This window comes from Sminthopsis crassicaudata, chromosome 5 (assembly GCF_048593235.1).
Source record: "Sminthopsis crassicaudata isolate SCR6 chromosome 5, ASM4859323v1, whole genome shotgun sequence".
Lineage (NCBI taxonomy): Eukaryota > Metazoa > Chordata > Mammalia > Dasyuromorphia > Dasyuridae > Sminthopsis > Sminthopsis crassicaudata.
The window spans coordinates 270,029,593-270,056,265 of record NC_133621.1 but is presented as its reverse complement, the minus strand read 5'-3'; the positions used below and the strand labels follow the sequence as shown (position 1 = coordinate 270,056,265).

General features: G+C 32.0%; 1 protein-coding gene across 1 annotated transcript in view; it reads left to right on the top strand.

Moving 5' to 3' along the window:
- Nucleotides 1–25,826, top strand: part of LOC141543988 (uncharacterized) — a 59,701-nt gene extending 33,875 nt beyond the window's left edge. Inside the window, exons 7-16 of the mRNA XM_074269636.1 lie at nucleotides 7,097–7,136; nucleotides 12,014–12,083; nucleotides 17,581–17,641; nucleotides 17,734–17,942; nucleotides 18,666–18,813; nucleotides 19,359–19,390; nucleotides 21,815–21,959; nucleotides 22,570–22,613; nucleotides 25,562–25,709; nucleotides 25,807–25,826. Of these exons, the coding sequence (XP_074125737.1) occupies nucleotides 7,097–7,136; nucleotides 12,014–12,083; nucleotides 17,581–17,641; nucleotides 17,734–17,942; nucleotides 18,666–18,813; nucleotides 19,359–19,390; nucleotides 21,815–21,959; nucleotides 22,570–22,613; nucleotides 25,562–25,709; nucleotides 25,807–25,826 (917 nt within the window). The remainder of the gene's footprint in view (nucleotides 1–7,096; nucleotides 7,137–12,013; nucleotides 12,084–17,580; nucleotides 17,642–17,733; nucleotides 17,943–18,665; nucleotides 18,814–19,358; nucleotides 19,391–21,814; nucleotides 21,960–22,569; nucleotides 22,614–25,561; nucleotides 25,710–25,806) is intronic.
- The last annotated feature ends 847 nt before the right edge of the window (nucleotides 25,827–26,673 follow it).

The following is a 26,673-nucleotide window of genomic DNA, read 5'->3' as shown; positions in this document are numbered from 1 at the left end:
TGTTCTTTGAACCTAACCTATTCCACTGATCAACTAGTCTATTTCTTAGCCAATACCAAATGGTTTTGGATAACTGCTGCTTTATAATACAGTTTTAGATCTGGTACAGCTAGGCCACCTTCATTTGATTTTTTTTTATTCCCTTGAAATTCTTGACCTTATTTTTTCTAGGTCATTAAAATAATGTTTTGGGAGTCTGATTGGTATAGCATTAAATAAATAAATTCGTTTAAGTAGCATTGTCATCTTTATTATATTCACTCGCCCTATCCAAGAGCATTTAATATTTTTCCAATGGGCAAGATCTGACTTTATTTATGTGGAAAGTGTTTTGTAGTTCCTGATTTTCCCTTGTCAGATAGATTCCCAAATATTTTATGTTATCAGGAGTTACTTTAAATGGAATTTCTCTTTGTAACTATAATTGTTGGATTTTGTTGGGTGATATATAAGAAAGCTGAGGTTTATTTTGTTTTCTGCAACTTTGCTAAAGGGGTGGATTATTTCTACTATCTTTTTAGTAGAATCTCTGGGGTTCTCTAAGTATACCATCATATCATCAGCAAAGAGTGATAATTTGGTTTCCTCATTACCTATTCTAATTCCTTTAATCTCTTTCCCAGCTGTTATTGCCAAAGCTGGCATTTCTAATACAATATTGAATAGTAATGTGATAGTGGGAAATTTTGTTTCACTCTTGTTCTTATTGGGAATGGTTGCAGTTTATCCCCATTACATATGATGCTTACTGATGATTTTGAATAGATGCTACTGATTATTTTAAGGAAAAGTCCATTTATTCCTATACTCTCAAGTGTTTTTTAATAGGAATGGATCTTGGATTTTATCAAATTTTATCAAATGCTTTTCCTGCATCTATTGAGATGATCATATATATGGTTTTTGTTAATTTGGTTATTGATAATGGTCAATTATACTAATAGTTTTCCTAATATTGAACCAGCCCTTCATTCCTAGTATAAATCCTACTTGGTCATGGTGTATTATCCTGGGGATGATTTTCCTGTAGTCCTTTGTTAAATATTTTATTTAAGTTTTTAGCATCAATATTCATTGGGGAGATTGGTCTATAATTTTCTTTCTTTGTTTTCAACCTACCTGGTTTAGGTATCAGTACTATGTCTGTGTCATAAAAGGAATTTGGTAGGACTTTTATTTTATTTTGTAAAATAGATCTCTAGTTACATACATGAAATTGCTGTGACAAACATTTAAGGGGAAAAAGGGAAGTTATATTTATTAAAAATCTAGACATATTTTATCATGTGAAATATATATAACATTTTTAAACAGTTTACAAAAACCCTAGTCCAAATAATTGTTAATAATCTAATTGACAATGGGGACATTTGTGAAGAAATCAATGAAGAAATTATTATAGTCTATAACAGAATTAAATATAAGTACACTTGAAGAGTATGTAGTTGTAAAACAGAGTAGAAGAAGAACTGTCCAGAAATATGTTCAAGGAAGATACCAGAATATAGATACTGATTTTGAGAGTATACAATAACCAATAATAAGGCAAAATCTTAGTTTATGTATAAATATATATTAATGTTTAGTCTAACATTAAGTGATTAAAAGAATTAGGAATATATGTGTATATGTATATATAGTATATATATATATAATTATAATGATTTGCTATTATAAAATATACTTGCTTTCCCTCAAATGTTAATCTTCCACCATTTATTTTATATTTTTTCTATTCATCAAAAAATTGGTAAAATTAATTATTTGATAGGCAAATGTAGTAGTAATAGCTAACCTGGTGATCTCTCAGTTCATTTGAACTTGAGGAGTAACTGATCTGTCACCACAAACTTCATATCTTCATTGTTTAGATAACAATTTAGATAACAATTGCAAAGTTTAGAGCAATAATAAGGTGAGGAACTTTTTCTCACTTTGCATATAAGGTTTCTTAAAAATTATATTTTCAAATCAGAACTTTTATCATAAAGAATGAATATGCTAGAGTTTTGGTCTTGGGGCTTGGAGTCCTTTTTAACATAATTCGAACCAACATCTTGCTTTCTTGCCATTAATTTTTGCATTCTTTTGTAGAGCTTAATTGTGAATAACCCCAATTTTGTTCAAAACCCTAAATTTGAGTTTTCTGATACTTTGACAAATTATTATATTCTGTGATTGAACACTCCCTAATTATTTCTACTTGTGACTTAGATATTTTAATTCAGGATTATAATGGTAAGGCCACAATTTATCCATAACATTTAATTCCAAAAGTTTTTTTCTTTCTCTAGTCTCTGAAAATACTAAGCTTTTTTTTGCACAACCATAATTTTAAATGTGTAATTCATCTTCCTGTATAAGTCATCATGGTTAGTAACTTGAGCCACTGAATGGCAATTGCAACAAATAAAAAAAAAATTCTTCTCAACTGAGACACTGCTATAGTGTAAATAAAAGAAGGCAGACAGGACCCTGCGGTCTATTTCTCTGACTTATCACAAACTAGCTTTTTCCTCTCTTTGTGAAAGGTTTGGATTACCCTATGGAATCCCACCTATTCTAAAACATTGTGATTCTTTGTCAATTCAATTTTTAATATCTTTGATTTTGATTTTTTTTATTCCTATCATGAATAATATGGCTAGGCAAGTATTGTAGTACTCATTGTTGTCTACCTGCTTCAGAACTATCCTTATAGCATGACAAAAAAGTCCCCTTTCATTGTGCATTTTATCATTTCAAACACTTCTTAGCTTGTCTCCATCATTAATTGAAAATCTTTAATGCATAATTTGTTAAACTCTTTAGTCATAAAATACCACTTTATTTCTAAATTGGTACTCAGATCTACATGATTGCTTAGCTTGTCTCCATCATTAATTGAAAATCTTTAATGCATAATTTGTTAAACTCTTTAGTCATAAATACCACTTTATTTCTAAATTGGTACTCAGATCTACATGATTGCTAATTTCACAGTCTATTTTGGGTAAGACTGAAGATAGAGTTCTATGTGCCTAGCATTTGGGAAATATTCTATTATACTTAGCATCTTCAATTAAGGGAACTTGACACAATATAGTGGAAAGAACACAGATTCAAACAAACTCAAGTCAGATTTCCTGGGTTCAAATTCCAGCCCTCACATTCCCTCTATGAATGTTAACATATCACTTGACATTTCTCACCTACAGTTTTCTCCTCTCTAAAATAGTGAGGTTGGAGTAGGTGGCCTCTGAGATGCTTTCTAGCTCAAGCTTACTGTTAGTGTTCCAGTATTTTATTGCAAAAAAAAAGGCAAAGAAAAGAAGAGCATTAATTATGAAATGAAAGTAGATGGTTCAAATAGTATGATTTTTTTTAAATGAACAAAATGTAGCCATTTGTAGTTGTTTAATTCTTAAGTCTTCTGTATTTTATTCTCTCTTGTTAATAACAGGAATAATTTAATTTAAAATACAGTTTTTATGTTTTCAAATTTTTTTCTTCACATTACTTTTATCCTCATAATCTTTGAAATTTATCCTTTAGGGGAAATGTCCAGAAACTGCTTTTTAAAAAGAAGCATTTTCCTTTTAATGAAAAATGATTAGACTATAGACTCAAAAACTTGGAATGGAAATTACTTTACAGATAATCCAGTTTCAATTCCATCATTTAGGAAAATTTTCTACAAACAGTAGTTTTCCTTCAGTCTTGGAAAAGGATAGTCCAGGGGTTTGTTTTTTGTTTATTTGTTTGATTTGGTTTTTATTTAAGGGACATCATTTTGCAGTGGTAAAAAGACTAGATTTTGACGTGGGACATCCTGGAATATCATTTAACCTCTAAACTTCTATTATATCTAAAGTAAAGGAATTCTATTAAATTATTTCTAAATCTTCTAGTTCTAAATTATATGAATCTATGAAATCATTTTTAATTTGATAGGCAGTGATTATGTGATAATGTTTTAAAGTTTAATATTTATGTGTACTTAAAACATCATTTTTAAACAGCTTAATGGGGATATAACCTATGTCTTTTCTGCCCAAATTAAGTAGAAAAATGTATAATTCTTCAGTAAATACGAGATACTTGCAAAACTAATTCTTGGGTGTTCAAGGCATTTTAAAGTAATGTCATTTTGGGGGGTGAAGACAATAAATAAAATGTTCTCCAGTTATCATGAAAGTTCATAGTCAAAATGACCAATATTTCCATGGACTGATTAAACTGATTTTTACCTATTCTCAATAATACTAATATCAAAAAATTGGTTTGTATCAACCTCACTTTCATATATATACATATAATATATGCATATCTCCATTACAATGACAATTTATACCCTTGATAACTTATAAAATGATGATAGATGTTATAAATTCTCTAGAAATTAAATTTTATTTAATGTAGTTTTGGACTGAAATGCATTTTAGGTTATTGTAGTTTTTTGATAATTGGTAATTTATACATATGTATATACTTGTGGCACTTCATTATTTACATGTATTTTATTTAAAAAAAAACACTCATTCCTCATGGAATGGAAAAACATGCCAGAAAAATGTTTTTTTTCTAGCAAAGATAAATTCTCTTAAATTTATCAATATTTCATATCCTCATGGTCATAGGAGGAAAAAGAGGTCATTTTACTTGTATTAGTTGTATAAATTGCTTTTCACTGTTTGCCCTGCTTTTTCTGTAGTAGCACATAATCATTTTCTTTGTATGGAATATGATTGGAAGTAAATAAAGAGAATCATATCACAAGTAGTGGATTAATTGAATGGATGGCGATTGTGTTTTTGAAGGGGCATCCCAGTTGGCAGATTGGCACATAAACTTTGGAAATGAGGAAGTAAAGTACAGGTAGTGAGAGAAAATCAGTTGATTCTGCCTCATTAAGTTTTAATAATGTACTTTTAGTAAATGGACTTTAATAATTAGTAGTTTAAAATATAATTTAGTAAATCAAATAAACTCTACTAGCAATTCCTCTATTCCTTTTAGAATAGAGTTGCTTATCTTCACATTTTTTTTTCTGATTTCATTGTTTAATGTTTTATCCCTTTTATGCCTATTCCCAGAGGGATATAAAAATTCAGCAAGGGGCAGCTAGGTGGCACAGTGGATAGAATACCAGCCCTGATTTCAGGAGGACCCAATTTCAAATCTGGTCTCACTTAACACTTCCTAGCTGTGTGACCCTGGGCAAGTCACTTAATCCCATCTTCAGAAAAAGAAAAAGAAAAAGAAAAAATTCAGGAAACTCCAGTGCAGACATCAGGAACAAGAATTTCATGGAAACAACCAAATAAACATGTTTGCTCAAAGAATAAATAAACTACTAAAGGTTTTACTTTAGTTTCAATTTTATTTTGGGTGATGTCTATTTTAAATGTTACATAGAACAAAATACGATATTGATATTTTCTCTCGGACATGCCATTAGAAAGTTGTGTAAAGTTTTTAAACTTGGGAAGTTTAACAATAATTAAAAGATGGTTTCAGGGGGAAGGTAGTAGATGAATCTATTTAGCATTTCTAGGATTTTTTTTTAATCTTAGAGTTTGAACTTTTAATCTATAAAGATTTTATTTGAAATTCTTGTTAAAACTATTTTGTAGTAGTAGTTTTTTTTAAATTATCCATTATTGGATTGAGCTAATTCTATTCATGTTTATATTGATATTATATTCTTTAATTATCATATTCTTATTCACTCCATGTTATACGTAAAAAGATAAACTAATGAGATAGTTTTGCAGACTGTCTTATGTGCTACAAAAGGGAAAGGAATACCAACCTGCCACTACTCTGATCTTGTTCATTTTTCATTGCATATTTGTAATTGCCAAGTATCTGACAATTTTGTTGCAATCATTCTGTATTGCTAGTTGAGTACATTCTAATTTAAAAAATAATAATAATAATGTATTCTAAACTATGGGACTTAAGTTGCTTCTGATCCTGTCCCACAAGAAGGCCTGGAGAGGTAGTAATGTCAAAGCCCACAAACCATGATTTTTCTACTTTGCTTTAGTATGTAAATTTTACTTTGCCAAATAACTTAAGACTTCTCTTGGAATCATACCACAAACATAATTCAATATGTACAGGCTGCTTAACCTTTCAGTGTCTCAGGTTACCAATTCACTTAGAATATAATTTGCAGAGAAATTGCCTCTCATCAGTGGAAATCATTTTTATCACTGATTTCCATACAAATGAAATCTCATATTTAGTTAAACATAACCAGTTCAAAAGAAATCTGGCAGCATCATATTAGATGTATTGGAGAAAGTAAATTTTGGAGAATGATTATGAGTCAAATAATAAAATAATATACTTGGTGAAATCAGCAAAAAAAAAAAAATAATAATAATAATAATGACCTTAGTTCCTTGCCTCATGCTGTTGTGATGGTTAATAGAAAAAAAAAGTGCTTTCACTGCCCATATGAATATCTTTGTTTGGGTGGAGGTTAGAAGAAATTAATAGATGTGCATTGTACCTCAAAAGTTTTATTTTTGTTTTTAGCTTCTCTACTCAGGAAAGCTTGAAAAGAGAAACTCTATTGGTTTACATCTCATCAGCCCCTTCTAGGGATTGTAGAAGTCTAGCAAGGTACATTGTTTTAGACCTCTTGCCCATGGAGGAGCTAAAAACAGAACAGTCTGGATTTGCCCTGATATGTAGAATGCACCAAACAGGTGATGCCATGTCATGCTGAATATGGCAATACTCATCTCCAAACATTCCATTTGTGAGGACTGTAGTGAGAAAAATGAAATGTGGTCTTTCTCAATCTATTTACATAAAAAGCTGAGATTATTCATATTATGGAAGCTTGTCCCTTCTTGTTCCTTCCACAATGTCTACTAGAGAGATGCTATCAGTGTGAAGCAGCCTGCTCATTCAAATTTAATGTAATCAAATCAATAATACTTTAAGACCACCTCTTCCTACTTTCATCTAAAGACATTTTATCTATAGCATAATTCCATTTGAATATTGTCATCACTCCAAAAAATTATAGAAATGCTCTAAAATTATGCTTTTCATATTAATGTCATGTTTTAATATTTAAATTTTTATTGTATTTTAGTTGTATCAGAAGAAAGTTCTTCAGAAGACTCTATAGAAAGGTAGGCTTTATAGTAGGTTAGCTTTTCTTTTAGTTAATCCTCAGGGTCCAGTATTAAACAGGTTTTTCAATCCAAAGCAAAGCAGACTCTCATGTCCCCAAAAGATGTATCTTCAATTTAGCCAATTCCCATATTTTATCTTCATTATCTTTCAAAAAATTAGGTTTACTACAAGCTAATATGTATGTGTGTATGTGCATGTATGTATAAATGTACATATGTGTGCATATGTTTGTTTGTATACAGATACAATACACAAAATATGCAAAAACACACCAATTACTATACACACATGTATGTACACTATATCTCTGTAAGTGTGTACATGCACACATGCGTGCTTATCTTTTTTCTTTTTTTCCTTTAATTTCTTAATATTTTAACCCAATTACATTCAAAAGTTTTTTTTTATATTTGTTTTTAAGATTTTTGAGTTCTAATTCTCTCCATTATCCCTACACACAATTAAGAAACCACATGTGAAATTATGCAAAACTTTGCCATTAAAGTTAAGTTGAGAAAGAAAACATAGTTCTTCCACCCTAATGAAAATAAAAGCCCTCAAGAAAAATTAAGTAAAAAATAAAGATATAGAGTAATAGAGAATCCCTTGATCTGTATTCAGAAGTTATCAGTTCCTTCTCAGGGTATGAATGGGATTTTTCATCATAAGTTCTTTGGAGTGGGTATGGATGATTGTACCACTGAGAATAACAAAAATCTTTACAGCTATTTATTCCAAAAACATTGCTATTATTTTGTATGTAATATAGTTCACTTTTTTCATAAAGAAATTTTCCATTTTTTTTCCCTGAGAGAATTCTGTTCATCATTTTTCAGAGAACAATAATATTCTATCAGAAAATTTCCTTCAATTTTTTTTATAATTACTATTGCTAATTCTATTTCCCCCCATTTATTCTCTCTCTCCTCTCACCCTATTTCTCCTCAAAAGTCTTTTGCTACTGACCATTTCCTCCCCCAAAATGTCCTTTTTTTTCACTCTTTCACCTCTTCTCACATCCCATTCTCCTATTTTTCCTGCAGGGTAAGATAGATTTCTATACCCCTACTGAGAATGTATGTTATTTTCTATTTGAGACATTCTTATGAGAGAAAGATACACTTCACTTAGCCTCTTCTTCCCCTCATCCACTCTACTAAAAAAGTTTTTTTCTTGCCTCTTTTTTTTAATGGCAGAATCATGCCACTTCTCCCAGTACACTCCCCTCTTACCTCTTAATTTCATTATTAAAAAAAAGATATTATCCCTTCATATTCAACTCATACCTGTGCCTTCTTAGATATACTCCTAACTTCCATAAAAAGGAAAATGTTCTGAGTTACAAGTATTATCCTCCCATGTAGAAATATAAACAGATGAACCTCAAGTCCTTTATGATTTCACTTTTCTGATTATCTCCTTATGCTTCTCCAGACTTTTGTATTTGAAAATCAAATTTTCCATTTAGCTCTGGTCTTATAACAAAAGTATGAAAATCCTGATTGAATGATCACCTCTCCCTCTGAAGGATTATACTTAGTTTTGCTAGCTAGGTGATTCTTGGTTGCTATCCTAGCTTTATTGGTCTCCAGAATATCATTACAAGCCCTCCAGTGCTTTTAAAGTAGAAGCTGCTAAAATTTGTGTTCTGAGTGTGGCTCCACTAATCTTGAATTGTTTCTTTCTGAATGTTAGCAATATTTTCTCCTTGACCTGGGAGTTCTGGAATTTGGCTGTAATATTCATGGGAGTTTTATTTTGGGATCTTTTTCAGGAGGTGATCAGTGGATTCTTTCAATTTCTATTTTACCCTCTGCTTCTAGAATATCAGGACAGTTTTCTTTGCTAATTTCTTGAAAGATGATGTTCAGAATCTTTTTTTTTTATCATGACTTTCAGGTTAGACTAATACTTTACAAATTCTCTCTCCTAAATCTATTTTCCATGTCAGTTGTTTGTCCAATAAGATATTTCACTTTTTTTTTGTTTTGTTTTGTTTCATGGCATCTTGATGCCTCATAAAGTCCATATGCTTCCATTTGCTCAATTCCGTTTTTTTTTAAGGAATTAATTTCTTCAGTGAGATTTTACCTCCTCCCTCTAGTTGGCCAGTTTTGCTTTTTAAGGCATTCTTTTCCTCATTAGATTTTTATATTTCCTTTTGCACTCTCTCAATTCTTGCCCTAATTTTTCCTCTATCTCTCTTCCTTGATTGTCAAAGTCCCTTTTGAGCTCTTCCATGGCCTGAATCCAATTGCTACTTTTCTTGGAGCTTTGGATATAGGAGCTTTGACTTTATCATCTTCTGAGTGTGTTTTGCTCCTCCTTGTCACCATTATAACTTTCAAATGTCAGAAACTTTTGTTTTCTGCTCATCTTCCTAGCCTATTACTGACTTTTAACAGTGTGTTAAAGTAGGGCTTTGTCTCCAGGATGAAGGATGCATTGTCCCAAACTTCAGCAGTTTTGTGCAGCTGTTTTCAAAAATCCTAACAGGAATCTGACCTCAAGCACTCTTTTCTACCCTGAATCTGTTAGGTGTGTTCCCGCCCCAATGAAGCTCTAGTTGATCAAGTGTGCTGACAGGGGCTGGACTCTGCTGGTCTAGGCTATGCTGGGACTGTACACCAGACTCCCACCATGTTTGCGTGTGCTGATTTATCAGATTGGCAACTGTTCTGTATTGAGAGTTGCTTGGGAATACTGAAGGATTAAGGTACTGGCTTGGGCTTACAAAATTAGTATGTGACAAAAAACTTGAATCCATTATATTTTTATCCCATAACTACTTCCTATCCACAAATGCCCCAATATAGCTATTAATACCTTGTTCTTGTTCCCAATTAGAGACATGTGGAAAAGTGGCTAGTCTTTAAAAAAATTCTCTGAAGCAGATGTGGCAAAGCATTAGTTGTTAGGGACCTCATTTTCCCACAGTATAGAATGTTATTTTTCAGTGACCCACAGATTCTATGTTCTTTGTTGATTCCAGTAACAAGATTTATATAGAAGTATTAATATAGAAGAAGGTGAAAAGTCTGGGGAGAAAAGCCTTTCTAGTTTTAGATGATCAAGAAAAAAGAAAATAAAAGAGGCAAAAAAGGGAGTGATTGTGTCAGAAGGTCAGTGGGAAGAATACTATCATGCAGAAAAGCTGAATAATTCCAGTGATTTGGCTTTTTTAAAGTTAGAAGAAAGTGGGTGAGGGAAGTAGCATGTTGATCTAGAGAGTAAAGAGGCAATTAGGGAGAAGTTGGGAGAGGACAGAGAGGGATTTAGTAAGAACAAACTCTTATGTTGATTGTGTCTATGTGTAGTTGCAGGATCCTTAATGAGATGATTGAGTTAGTCTTAGATATGCTGATAAAACAGTCCCAGGAAACTGATCTCCTTTGGTATGGGATTATGGTTGACATACTTGTTGCTTATTTACATTATTCTTATTAATGGGGACAGAATGAGTTCTTTTAGATCTGAATTTGAGAAGAATTATATTGAATATAATATTTTAGTCTTGAGAATTTGGAAAAAAAGATAAAGATTGAAAGTATTAACTAAAGAAATTCAGGAGACCTTGAAAAACTGAAGTGACTTGAGCTGAAGCAGAAAGACCGAAAGAAAAAGTGTGCCCAAAGAGAAGGATTTGAAGAGATGGAGGAGGACATAAGATAAGGTGAAGGCTATGAGGGGGAGGAAGAGATGAATTCCAGCTAAAAAGAAGGATGTTAAAAAAAAAAAAAAAGACCAAATATGTAAAGTCAGTTGTCAAGAAAAAAAAAAAAAAAAAGTCTTGGTAGTAACATATCCTAAGGAACTGAAAAGAGAAAGACCTTGGGTTTACTGGACAAGTGACTGAACTGAGTATGGGAGTAAAGAAAAACTGGTTCAATTTCCCTCAGCAAGTGTTCCCAGCAACTCTCTAAATTTTTTACTGAATTGATTTTTCTGATTCAGTGGTTCATGGAAATTTTCTATAAGGAGATGTCTTCGATTAGGTCCTGAAGGAAATGGGTTAGTGGTGGGTAGGAAATGGACATTCCAAACCAAAAAGCATATGTCTTAATTTATTATACAAATGGTTGATATTCTATCATAGATTACACCAGGTTCATCAATGATTATATTATACCCAGGAATGGTTGCCCTTATATTAAATACATTTCTGAGCCTGGAATGTATGAGCAATTCATGTATCTAAAGGGCAAAAAGGGAAAGCAGTAAGTAGAGTCCTGGCCTTGGAATTCACAAGACTCATCTTTATGAGTTCTAATCTGGATCAGATACTTATTAGTTTGTGACTCCAGGGCAAGGCAATTAATCCTGTTTGCCTCAGTTTCCTCAGCTGGGAAAAGAAATGACAAACCTCTTTCATAACTTTGCCAATAAAATGGCAAATGGGATCATAAAAGAGTCAAGACACCACTGAAATTATTGAATAGCAACAATTGTGACTTATATCTAGAGTTGAAACCTGGAGAGAATAAGAAAAATTTTAAGAAAAAATAAATACTCATAGTGAAAATGTTTGTCAGAACCTAGTAAGAAGCCAGACTGAACAGGGACCTATTACAAATAGATTGTAGGGTTTTAATGATTCTGTGATTTATAATGACGCTTTATGTTCATTTGTCAACATTAGAGGAGTGTAAACTTAGGAAGAGATTATTCTGGAGGATATACTCATTGACAGCTTCTACATCAATATCTTCTCAGCAAAAATGTGTCTTGGAATAGGAATAACTGAAATATTAAATCATTCTTTGTAATGTGTCATTTAGTGGTAAAGCACCTTGCAACAGTTAAGAGGCCCTCCTTGTCGATGATTGACTTCTGGGAATAAAACTACTAATTTTTTGTTTCTTTTATTTAAAAGACTCTTTGAAAAACCAGGACCTGATGATTCCTGGCCAAGTATGGATGATGAAATTAGTTTTGAAAAGGAGGTAAGATTTCTTTATTGAATTTTTTCCTACTTTTAAATTTCAGTTTGGAGGGTGCTTTGATTCGTTAAAAACAAAAAAGAAAACATAGTAAATATAGGCTCTTTAGTTTCGTGTTTAACACATTAAAGACCTAAATGAATATAGATTGAGATTTTACTTCTAATGAGGTAAAAGCAAATATGTTTTTTTCTTGTCATGATTTAATTTTTGTTTTGTTGCATGTGTTGTGTGTTTTCTAAAAAACTAGATGTGTAATGTCATAGAAACTGAGGAGAGATAGAGATTAAAGAGTTTTTAATATTTTATTTGAGAGGGAGAGATTGTGCTGGGAGCACGTTTCTCCCAGGGCCGATGTCTCAAAGCATCCAACAGCTAATGTGTGTTTTCCATAAGTATATATGCAGATGGATCCAAGTGATCAGGATAGACCAAGGCAGGGGTGGAGTCAGAGCACTGAGAGCAGGAATGGACTAATCAATCTGGTTCTGACAGTGTGGAGGGAGTCATGGACATTCTGATAAGTAGGGAAGGTCTGGGCTCATGAAAGGCAGAAGGGCTTTCTCTATGTGGATTAAATATTTACAGTTTATAATCTTACCATAACCAACCCTAAATTATATCAGTTCTAATGGTTAGGAGGGAGAGAGGGTGTTGCAACCAGGGAATTGAGGCAGAACAATTAAGGGATATGGAGGCAGGACCATTAAAAGGGAACTGTGGCCCAACAGGTGAAATCAACATTAATACAATTTACTTTCTGCTAATATTTCTATATAATTCTACCTATTTCCTTGGATGTATTTATCCATGCACTGAAAAGTGTATTAGATTTGGAGCAGAGGACCAGGCTTCATATCCCATGACTGCCACTCTTAAATATATTATAGTTTTCTTTTGTTTTCTAAATGATACTTTAGGTCCCTTCTAGTTCCCAGTCTATGATCTATTCCATAATACTACTTTTCTCCAAATGTTGATTGTATAGGCTGCTTCCATTTTTGTTGTTGTTGTTGTTGTTGTTAAAAAATAGAGTAACTATGAATATTTTTGTATACCTATATCCTATTTTTCCTTCTGTGCTCTTTTTAAGATAAATTCTCAGTATTGGAATTCCATAACAATGGAATCAAAAGTTATGATCAGTTTTATGACTCTTGTATGTTGTTCTCTAAAGTATTAGTGGTATTGGTGGTATAAATATTGGTGGGCTGTATTTCCCACTATAATTTTCTTTTATTTTTCTGTGGCATTTTATTTTTTTAATATATTTTATTTGAAAAATCAAATTAAGAAAGAAAATTAAAAAGAAATAGAAAACAAAATACAGCAAAACAAAAGAGAACATAGTCATGTGCCTAGCAGATCATCGGGGAGGATTCAAAATCTATTATACAAATTACCAGATCAAGAAAGTATATATATATATATAATTTCAGAAGAAATTATGTTCATGATGTCCATTTTTTTCTTTACTTCATTGTAAATTGTTCTTTGGTTCTCTACTGCACACCTTACTTTTATTTTTTTTTACCCCCACCCATTACCCTCATGCAAGCTACAGTTAAGAAAAAATATATTTATGTGTACATAAATAGATATATATATATACATACACAAAGTCAAACGTCTTTCCTATCCCTGCTGACTGTTTAATTAAATTCTGCTCTGTTACTTAACCTCCTCCCAACTAAGCGTCCTTCCCTTGTTTAATTCCCTCACCCTTTGTTTCCCTATACCCCCTTATTTCTTTTGGATTAGATTTTCAAAATGGCTATACCCTTCATAGTATACCCTTCATAGTGTGTGTGTGTGTGTGTATATATATATATATATATATATATATATATATGATATATGTAGTGTTGCCTATTGAATCCATTCTCGATGAGTAGGTTTTCAGAAATAGGAGCCCTCCTCACCCTCTGCGTGTGTCTATTCTTCTTATGTACCACATTTGTATAACAGGATTACTATTTTTACCTTAACTCTGCCAATCTTTCTTTTCAGCTATTTTTTTGTTGATGTGAAATTTAAACATATAGTATGCTTTCCCCATGTTAAAAAAAAATTATTGATGTTTAAACAGTTTATCCATATTGAGTTCCTTAGATATTGGCTCTTATATTTTAAAGTTTATGCTAAATTCAGGTTTGGTGATAGAAAGTCCTGAAAATCTGCAAGTTCTTTTCTCATTCAAAAATTACAGATAATTTTGCTAGTGTCAGGTCTTAGGTCTTTTGATTTTGGGTAAATATGATTCCAGGTCCTGTGGTTTTTTACTGTAGCAATCTTGTACATTCCTAACTACAGCATTAGCGTATTTAACTTGTTTTTTTTCATGTTTCTTGCAAAATGTTTTTCTTTTATTGATCTGATCCCCAGATCACTTTTTCTTAAGGAATGTTTCACATTCTATTCTATTTTCTCATTCTTTATAATCTGAGAATTCCTTTCAAATTCTCTTGGCCTCTCATAGCTTAATTGGCTTGCCCAGTTCTAATTTTCAAAGAATTATTTTCATCTTTGAGACTCTATACCTCTTTTTCTGGTTGATTAACTTTTTCTTTTCATAATCTTGTTTTTCTTGCATGGTTATTTGTTTTTGTTTTTGTTTTTTTAATTTTTTTCATCATGTCTCTCATTTAATTTTTAAATTCTTTTTTGAGTTCTATAAATTCTCTCTGGGCAAGGAGCTATTTCATGTTATTCTTTGGGGCAGCTTTTTTGGGGGTAAACTTATCTGACTAAAGTGCCCACCTTTGAAGATGAATCCAGATCTTCCTTGTTTCTATAATATGTTTCAATAGTGGGGTTTCTTCTTCTTTAACATTATAATATATATATATATATATATATATATATATATATATATATATATATATATATATATATATATATATATATATATATATATATATATATATATATATATATATATATATATATATATATATATATGTTTTTAATTAGAGGTATTAGTGTAAACATCTATAATCTTTGGGTGGAGGGGATGGTGCCTCAAGCTTCCCTTGAAGTGGAGTTCTCCACTCTGATCAGGAATACCAAACCAAGAGCTCCACCCTCCTGCAAGTGCCCACAGTTAGCAGCATATCTGTCCTACTGCTTCTGTACTTAGCAGGTGTTGGTTCCTTCTCACCCAGAACCTGCATTCCCAATCAGCCAAGTGTTATTCAGTCTTCCCAGACTCAACCCCAAGTTGACAATCCTGAAGGTGAAAGTTTGTGATTTCTGCTGAGACTCCAGCCACACCCAGGTAGCTGACATGTCACCTTGATGTTTCTGTACAGCTAACCCAAAGGTATTGGCATTACATCTGGTTATGTAATGCTGAAGAAACTGAGCAAGATAGAGATTAGAGAAGAATCTAATAATTTATTAAATGGAGAGATATACTGGGATCATCAATTAGATCCATGTTTGGTCTCAGGGCTGAATGAGACTATCATCTCAAAGAATCCAGCCCTGAATGTCAGATACAAGATTCTTTTATAGGGTAATAAGAACAATGGCATAATGGGGGGCCATGTACCAGATGAGGATGACATAATGGAGAGGAGGTACTGGAGAGGCTCCTGATATTCTAATAATGTCTAAATGATGTCTAAAATGGATAAAGACCTTTATCCCATCAAACATTAAGAGGGAATGATAATAGCCTAAGGTCTAAAATAGAAGACCTTTATCCTAACATTAAGAGGGAATGGTTATAACCTGAGGCAGAATAATTGAAAAGGACAATTGGGGAAACTTGGTCTGGACATTAAAAGAGAACTGTGGCACAACAATTAATCCCCACACTAAGGCTTTTTCAGATCTTCTTGGTTTGGATCAGGGTGATCTCTGTCCTGCAGCTTTCTTGATTTTCACCAGTCTATGGTGGTACCAAAGGCACAAGTTGGTTCTATATATGGGAGAAATCTGGAGCACATAAAATTTAGCAACCTATTCTCTTCCATCCTTCCAGAATCCTCCTTATTTGTAATTTTTGGACCTTCTAGTTAACATTTTTCATGAAGTTTTTCTCACTACTTTTATTCAATCATTTCTTCATTTTGATATATTTTGTTAGATTTAGAGATACATATCAGATACAGTCAATCTTCAATTTTTATGGAAGTAACCTTGTTACAAAATACCTTGAAGATCAAACTACATTGAACATATGGAAAAGAGGAGTGTTATCTTCCTATTATCACCAAAGTTTGTAATTTAGAGATGGCTGACCATACCATTTCTAATCCAGTTTAGTTTCCTAATCTTTGTACTAATTTTCTGACATGCCCCCCAGGTGGATCCCTTGTCTTTGATGCCAGCTTCCTTTTTTTCACTAGAATTTAAATTTCTTGAGGGGAAGGCTGTCTCCTTTTGCTTGTATTTTATATTCCCAGCACTTAACACTTTGTTAAGTGTTTAACATGCACATACAAAGTAAAGGACTTCCGTTTTAAGTGGATTTTTTTTAAAAATCAAGTGTTCTATTGTTAGGTTCTTACTAAGTGCTAATGAGATAATGAGATATTAGGTTCTTACTAAGTGCTAAGTCAATACTTAACAATTCTCTAGTTCTGGCCTTTGGGGGGAGTTTTACCCCCTTTGAACTCCTGGGGAGGAACTTGCATGCAAGTTCATTGGTTGAAATAATTTTTCCCAGAAGCCCTTGAGTCATCCCATGCCCATTCTCTGGGAGGATAAAAGAGGGCCGCACTTGAGAGAGAGAGTCTTGTTTGGACCAGACTTGAGGCGGCTCTCTGGAGGAAGAAGTCTCTCCTCTAAACCAGAGAGCGATCGGCAGTTTCTGGAGACAACAGAACATTACATTCTATAAAGCTTGATTTTTGACATTGATGTAAAAGCAATGAACAGTAGATAATAAAATATCCATCTTTAAAGGGCACCTTCACAGATTTTTCTGGACCCAGAAAAGTTTTAGAGAGTATGCGCTTCTTCCAAGTGTTCAAATGTTCAAACAATATAACACAGTTTGCAGTTGATGTAATGAAGGCATTCAGGATCCAGTGTGACTGAAGTTCTTATACCCTATATTTTTCAGTTTAGTTACCTCTTACAGGCATCCTTTGATTTCTTCTTGCTGAAGGTGTCAAGCAGAATGGGTGAACCCAATGGCCAGACCTAGAAAAAAGGATCTGATAACAACATTTCCCTAGTTCCCTTTTAATTTTAAGAAAAGTAACTGAGACTAATTTTTAATTATTCCAAAATACAATCTAAAACTCAAGACTAAAATAAGATTCTTTGTTATTAGTAATGATTTATATTAAAAATGTCTAAAATTTATTTTCAACTTTGTCATATACACAATGTTTATGTGTCAGTTTTTGGTGAACAAAATAGTCCAGAAGATTTTGTTCTCTAAATAATGATCACATTAAATATATCACAATAGCAAGTCTCAAAGAAATGTGAACTATTAGATGTTAGTATTGATACTCATTGTTCTTTCCATTTTTTTTGGCAGAAACAACCAAAATTGAACTTGACTAAAATTATGAATGCTGCTCAGCAAATAAGAAATATCAGTAAGCTTTTTGAAAAAAATTTCCAATTTTATATTAGTATTGCTTGCCTTGAAATGATAGATTTCTTCATGTACTTTTTTATTTCTATTTAGGAGAAGAAAAGATTAGCATCACCTATACAAAAGTTACACCTTTTCTTGGGGACAACGAGTCATTGAGTGATATAGAAGATATAATAGATTCCTTTCCTAAGTCTTCATCCCAAGCCCAGGGCTGCTCTCATCCTGTCCATCCCCCACCTGCTTACTTTTCAAAGTCTTCCTTTACCCTTATGAAGTCTACTCTTCTGGACATTCTTAATGTAATTATATTTGCTGTGGTTCTTATCGTTCTTCCCATATGTGTTCACCCTCTGTCCTTTTCTTCTATGTTTACAACCACTTTATGGAAATGGGAAGGATAAAAATGGAAATCCTCAAAAGTCACAGCACAAGAAAATTCAGAGAATTTTATATATTGAGGATAAGACATTGATGGGTCCAGACAATACATGACAATAGAATACAACTCTCAGAAAGAACAATTAGAAAGGAGGCAAGATGAAGGACAGTTAGAAAATAAAGTGGCAGAGGAAGAAAAAAGTGAGAGAAAGGAAGAAAGAGAAAGGGAGAAAAGATGGTTAGGATGCTATAGACAGAAGATAATCAGATTTTGAAAATATAAAGGAAAAAGAGGGTTTGAGTAATCAGTATCTCTCTGTTCATCCTATTGAAACTAAACATAAGAAGAGCAAACAATGAACATTTTTACAGAATTTTCTGTGTCAGTGATATATTTATAGAAACTTCAATGATATTTCTCTTAAAATAAAAATGCAGAATATTTTGTTTAAGAAATCCTTCACTTTTCTAATAAGTACAACATTTAGATCTATATTGAACCTTAATCTCTAAGGTTAATCTAGTTCATTTAGTCCTTAATTTTCAATGTTTTAAAATTTAGTTATTCTGTTCTCATAAATTCAGACCATATGCTAAAGAAAAATTTTAGGGGATATCTAATATTTCATTGTCATTAATTATAGGAAAATTCATCAGATTCAGAGGAGGAAGAAAAGAAAAAGGATGTATTGGTTAACAACTTTACTGGTAAACAAACAACTTGTGAAACTCCAAATATTCCCAAAGAGCTACAGGCTCAGAATACATCAGAGAAATGTGCTGAGAGAAAAGGTATGTTCCCATTTTGACAGGGCTTCTGATTTCATCAATTTAGGAAATCAACAAGGAATAAATTTCTAGTGATGCCTATTGGCTACTGATCTATAGCACAAAGTCTGACAGAGTAGCCGGGAGGCAACGAAGTTTATTATCTTGCTAATGGTCACAAAACCAAAATATCAGCAATGGAAATTGAATCCAGGGTTTCCTAATTCCAAACTGGCCCTGAATCCACTATACTGTGATGTGCCTCAAGTTATAGAATGTGCTAAAAAACGTTCTGTTGATAAAATGTCATTCTAAACTATTAAATGTAAAAGTTTGTTTTGGAAAAAAAAAAAGTTCTGTATTCTCAAATAAAATTACCACTGAGCCCCTAAATTTGTTTTTTTGAAAGACCTGGAATTTTTTTTGTCTTATCATTTTCATTTAATTTTTCCTAAAGCAATTCTGAGTAGACATATTTGAAAAGTTTCATATTCTCCCTACCATATATTCCAATAATCAATCTGTTATTTATTTATTTTATTACCATTATATCAACATTGGACTGGAAGAAGATGATAAAGAATCTCCTTGGGATTCAGAGGTACTTTCTATTATTATTTTGAAACTTTATGATTACTTTTAAAATTACATTTTAGATTTGCTTATTAATCACTGCAACTGTTTGGGTAAGATTAGAAGAGGAATTTTAGAGCTGGAAGTTATTTCAAAAATAATCTAGTACAATTACCCAATTAAGACATGGAGAAGGCCCACCCCAGAGAAGTCAGCTATTGCCTATAGTTTCATTACTAGGTTCATGAAGAACCAAGAAGACAATTGACTGGTCCTAACTTTCAGGATCTCATATTTTCCACTCTACTTCTTATCACCTTATTAGTTTCAAAATGCCTTTCACTCAGTCATTCAATGAAAAAGTATCATAGTACTTTATGCTGTTCTGGATAATATTCCAGTAAAGTAAGAGACTTTGGATAAATAGAAGCCTACTTCTCTGCTACATGACCAGCTTACTTGCAAATTAGAGGATGGGACAAAGGCACCTAATATAAGTTGATGTTATGACCAATTCTAAGCAAATTTCTTTGTTGCTTCTATACACGAAGACTGAGACCCATACAAAGACAAATGTAACAGTTAGTTGTGTTGAAATAGACAAGACTTAATGAAAGAGGTAATAATTTTAACGTAATAATAGGATTGGCAGAGAGGAAGGAAGAAAAATATTCAGAGAGGATAGTAATGGTGCTTCTAAGCAATGCAAATCTTGAAGTATAGCTGTTACAGAGGCTCAGTAATAAAAAACATGGATTATTTTCCATAAAGAGAGTGTGAGTGGATACTTTGGATGGTGGCTTTAAGATTTGGGATTTGATTTGCAACAAGGAGCTGATCTTTCCTTAGGCAGTATAGTAATGTGTTGAAACATATTTTAGGAAACATTTTTGTGATCATTATGAAAGATTAACTGGAATGACGGTACATTATATAGATAAACATCCGTTTTTTAAGGTATTATTAACATATAAAAGGAATTTAAATCAGAACATGAATAATAATCTTATTGTAATTCTGTACCTTCTAACCTTTTTTATTTTAATTAATTTATTTGTTTATTTATTGTTGTTGAGGCAACTGGGGGTTGTTACTGGCCCCACGTCACACAGTATTAAATGTCAACCCATATTTGAGCTCAAGTTCTCCTGATGCTTATATCCACTCTATCCACTGTGCCACCTAGTGCTCTGATTCTAACCTTTTTAAAACAAGGATCCGTTTCCAAAACTTTAATTTCTGTTACTTGCAGTAAATTTTATTAATACACATTGCATTGTGATCTAATTTAGAAGTGTGCAAAATAAATGGTAACTTTAGATTCCAAAATATAGTTTCCTGTTTGTCCATTTCAGTATTCCATTAATCCAGTTCAACAACACATTTATAAAATCTATTTTATATGCAGAATGTTTTATTATATAGAATACTTAAAGAAGACTCAGGTTCAGCCATCTAGTATTATATAATTTAAGTGAGTATCTAAAGCATCCAAAGGATTTTATTTTCTCATATCTACTTAAAAAGTCTTAATAAAAACTGACTTTATTATTTACAAATAATATTTATTTATTAATAAATAATGAAATGAATAAATATTAATAAGTTGTTAATCTATTTGAAGCATTTAGAATTTTAGTTAAATGTATTTTTTTCAATGAGTCTCTAAGTCAAGAATTTGATGAATGTTAACTTATTTTTTTTTCCTTCTGTACATTTCCTTATATTGTTCCCTGTGTTTGGAATATCATCCTGAGCCTTTTTCATTTTCTTATAAAATTCTAGCTCAAATTAAAAAATACCAAGTGTCTTTCCAAACTGTCAAAACTTTAGGTAATTCTCTAATACATTTCATAGATTTTTCATTTTCCCATACTTTTAGCTTAATAAAAAACTGAAAAAGTAGCTACTATATACAAGGCAGTGTTCAAGAGATGGAAAAATTAATAACAAAAGGCAAAAACAAAACATAACATAAAAGGCAACAAAGAAATTGGGGGGTTGGAGGAACTTACCTGGTTCTACAACATGGTGGAAAATTCAGAGAAGTCCCAAAGAGTTTAGCAAAGGGAGAAATGAGATGTCTGTGCTGAGTCCTCTCCTTTGAAATTCATGGCTCTTCCTTCCAATCAGGCAGTATCTTCCCTTCCAGGTTATTATCATTTCAGAATAAGAACTATTTATCATTCCTAAAACTAGTATTTGAATTTATTGAAGTTAATAGTAAAATATTGGTAAATTCATACTTTTACTTATGGGCAAGAGTTTTTTTTTTAATAAACCAGATATCTAAAATAGATTGAAAACACCTAATTCATTTCATGATTTGAATGTCTGGTCCATCACCTTCTGTCAAGTGCTGTATAATAGTTAGATTCCCATTATTTCTGCTAGCCATATATTTAAGAAAAATTTAGGAAGACATTGTACATTTCATTCTTATTAATTACAGGAATATTTACCAGACTCAGATGTGAAAAAAAAGAAAAATATTTTAGCTGGCAACAATACTGGCATACAAAAAACTTCTGAAAATCCAAATATTCCAGATCAACTACAAGCACATGGTACTTCAGACAAATACGCTGTAGGAAAAAGTGAGTTAATTGTTTTGACAGAGCTCCTGATTTCATCAATTTAGGACATCCACAAGGAATAAATTCCTAGTGATGCACATTGGCTACTGTTCTTTGGCATAGAGTCTTCCAGAGTAGCCCAGGGATTCAGAAGTTCAGCATTTTGCCCATAATTAAAATATCAGCAATGAAAATTGAACCCAAGGCTGCCTAATTCCAAACTGGCCCTGTATCCATTATACTATAGTATATATATATATATATATATATATATATATAAAACTAAAGTTATAGAATATGCTGCAAAACATTCTTTCAAAAATGCCATTAATAAACTTTTAAATGTTAAATTTATTTTTGAAATAAAATATTATATATTCTTATATAAAGTTACCATTGAGCCCCTAACTCCTGAAAAAGACCCTACCTTATCCATTATCTACTATTGGAAATGTTACTCTATTAATCTGATTTTTGTCTCCTAGAATTTTTTATCTCTTGTCATTTTAGTTTAATTTTTCCTAAAGCAATTCTGAGTAGACATTTTTGAACCATTTTCATATTTTGAGTAGCATATTTTCCAGTTATTTCTGTGATTATTTATATTTTATTACCATTATATCAACATTAGGATTGGACAAAGAAGAAGATACCGAGTCTCCTTGGGATTCAGAGGTATTTTCTAATAAGTCATTTTGAAACTTTATTCTTGATTGTTATTTTGAAAATTTTAACTTTACTTATTTACTATTCAGTGCAATTGCTTGAGTGGAATTAGAAGGGGACTTTTAGAGCTAGAAGGTATGTCATTAATAAATAATCTAGTACAAAGGCCCTTTTAACCTGTGGGGAAGGCACTCCCCAGACAAGTCAGCTTATGATCTCACTACTAGTTTAATGAAGAGCCAAGAAGATAATTCAATGGTCCTAACTTCAAGGCCTCAGGGTTTACACTCTAATCCTTAACAATTTAGCAATTTCAGTGTGCCTCTCAGTCTGTCATTCAGTGAACAAGTATGATAGCATTTTATGCCCTTCTGAGTATTAAGATATATTCCAGAAAAGTAAGACTTTGGACAAATAGAAGCCTATTTCCCTACTACCTACAAATTAGAAGATAGGACAAAGGCACCTATATAAGTTGATGTTATAACCAACTCTAAGCAAATTTCTATGTAGCTTCTATACACAAAGACTGAGGCCCATATAAAGGACAATGTAAGAGTTAATTGTGTTGAATCAGGAAAGAGTTAATGAAAGAGTTAATTAGGGCTTAATGATAGGGTCAGGTTTGGATTGACAGAGAGGAAGCAGGCAAACATGCAGAGAGAGAGAGGATAGTAAAAATGCAAACAATGTAAACCTTGAGATTTAGTTATTCAGAGGGCCACTAACAAAAGTCATAATTATTTTCCATTGAACAAGAATGTCACTGGATGCCTTGAATGACAGTTTTAGGATTTGGGATTTGGTTTGTATCAAGGAGACAATCGTTGCTTAGACAGTATAATAATGTATTAAAACATATTTTAGAAAAGTTTTTTTTCCGGTCATTATCAAAGATTATCTGGAACTCAGGAATACTATAGGCAAAAAAAATATTTTTCCAAAAGATATTTCCTTTGTATTTATCACAAATTTTAAGCTTACCTCTCCTTGTTTTTTAGATAGACATCAATTCCTTTTTTAAAAAATTAAAGCTTTTTTAAAATTTTTTCATAAAATACATACAGATAATTCCTCAGCCTTAGCCCTTGCAATACCTTGTGTTCCAATTTTCCCTCCCTTCCCCCCAACTCTCCTTTAAATAGCAAGTAGTCCAATATATGTTAAATATGGTAGAAATATATGTGAAATACAATTGTTATACTGCACTAGTAAAATAAATAAATAAAATAACTGAACGATTAGAACTGGATTAAATTATCTCATTGTTGAAGAGAGCCATGTCCATGTATAGTGATCTTTTGCTTCTGCTCATTTCACTTACAATCAGTTCATCTAAGTCTTCCCAAACCTTTCTGCAATAATCCTGTTGATCCTTTCTTATAGAACAATAACATTCCATAACATTTATATAACATAATTTATTCAGCCATTCTCCAGTTAATAGGCACCCATTCAGATTCCAGTTTCTTGCCACTACAAAAAGGGCTGCCACAAACCTTTTGCACATGGTTGTCCCTTTGGTCTACAAGCCCAGTAGAACAACTGCTAGATCAAAGGGAATACACAGTTTGATAACTTTTTAAACATTGTTCCAAATTGCTCTCCAGAATGGTTGGATCTATTCACAGTTCCACCAAAAATATGTTAGATATTGATTCTTTGAGGCATTATCAACATATAACAGAGGAATTTAAATCAGAACTGGAATAATAATTTTATTGTAATTCTGTACCTTTTTAACTTTTAAAAAATTCATTTAGTTTCCAAAATTTTAATTTCGGTTACATGGAATATATTTTATTAGTACACTTTGTATTATGAACTCATATAGAACTGGGAAAAAGAAATAGTAATCTCAGATTCCAAAGTATAATTTCTTATTTCTCCATTATATTTTTGTAGCTCTAATATTTCAGTAACTCAGTTCAACAACACATTTATAAAAAGTATTTTGTTATAAGTCACTGAGAAACAAAGAAGACTAAATTCCACCCATCTGGTACTTTCTAATTTAATTGTGGATCTAAGACATTCACAAAAAAAAAAAATTCATTTTCTTATAGCTGTTAATAAAGTGAGTTTAAAAACCTGGCAATGTTATTAATCTATTTGAAGCAAATTGAATTTTTGTTAAATTTTTTTCCTCTTCATGTATTTCTATTTCAGTCAAACATTTTCTGAAAGGTTCCTTATATTTTCACCCTTCAGTACCTTTCCTTATATTATTCCCTGTCTTTGGAAAGTCATCCTGGTTCTCTTCATTTTCTTCTGAAATTCTAGCTGTATTTTAGAAGTCACATTAAATAGTGCTAAGTACATAAAGCTTTCATTGGTCCTTTTAAAAATTCATAATTTTTTGTAATTCTCTAACACATTTTAAAGATTCTGCCTTCTTCCATATTTGTAGCTTAATAAACAGTGAAAAAAAGTAGCTACTATATACCAGGCATTGTTCAAGGGATAGAACGATTAAGAACAAAAGACAAACAAAAGACATAACATAAAAGGCAACCAATGAATTGGGGGTTAGAGAAAGCTGCCTAGTTCTCCAACATGGTAGAAAAGGCAGAGATGTATGTACCAAAGAGTATAGCAGAGTCCCCTTCTTTGAAATTCATGCTTCTTCCTTCCAATCAGGCACTATCTTCCCTTCCAGGTTATTATCATTTGAAGATAAGAACTGTGTATCATTCCTAATATTTGAATTTATTGAAGTAATAGTAAAATATCAGCATAGGTGCATGGTAAATTCATAGTTCTACTTATAGGCAAGAGTTTTTCTATAAACCAGATAATCTAAAATAGGGATTGAAAATATCGAATTCATTTCATGATGTGATTGATTGGTCCATCACCTTTTGTACTAGCTATATATATATATATATATATATATATATATATATATATATAAAAAATTTGGAGGACAGTGTACATTTCATTCTTATTAATTACAGGAATATTTACCAGACTCAGATGTGGAAAAATTGAAAAACGACATTTTAGCTGGCAACAATACTGGTATACAAAAAACTTCTGAAACTCCAAATATTCCAGATCAACTACAAGCACATGATACTTCAGACAAATACGCTGTAGGAAAAAGTGAGTTAATTGTTTTGACAGAGCTCCTGATTTCATCAATTTAGGACATCCACAAGGAATAAAGTCCTAGTGATGCACATTGGCTATTGTTCTATAGCATCGAGTCTTCCAGAGTAGCCCAGGGGTTCAGAAGTTCAGCATTTTGCCCATAATAACACAATCAAAATATAAGCAATGGAAATTGTTCCCAGGGCTGCCTAAGTTCAAACTGGCCGTCTATCCACTATATAGTGCTATACCTAGACATATTTGAACTGTTTTCATATTCTGAGTTGCATATTTTCGGTTATTTTTGGGGTTATTTATCTATATTTTATTACCATTTATATCAACATTAGGCTTGGACAAAGAAGAAGATACAGAGTCACCCTGGGATTCAGAGGTATTTTCTATTAAGTCATTTTGAAACTTTAAACTTGATTGCTATTTTAAAAATTACATTTAACTTATTTACTATTCAGTGCAATTGCTTGGGAGGAATTAGAAGGGGAATTTTAGAGCTAGAAGGTATATCATTAATAAATAATCTAGTACAACTACCCATTTAAGATGTGGGGAAGATAATCCCCAGACAAGTCAGCTTAAGGTCTCACTACTGGTTTATTGAAGAGCCAAGAAGACAATTTAATGGGCCTAACTTTCAGTTCCTCATAGCTTACACTCTAGTCCTTAACAACTTAGCAATTTCAGTTTGTCATTCAGTGAACAAGTATGGTAACATTTTATGCTCTTCTAAGCATTAGGATATATTCTAGAAAAGTAAAAGGCTTTGGGCAAATAGAAGCCTATTTCCCTGCTCCATGATCAACTTACCTACAAATTAGAAGATAGGACAAAGGCACCTATATAAGTTGATGTTACAGCCAACTCTAAGCAAATATGTAGCTTCTATACACAAAGACTGAGGCCCATATAAAGGCCAATGTAAGAGTTAGTTGTGTAGAATCAGGAAAGAGTTAATGAA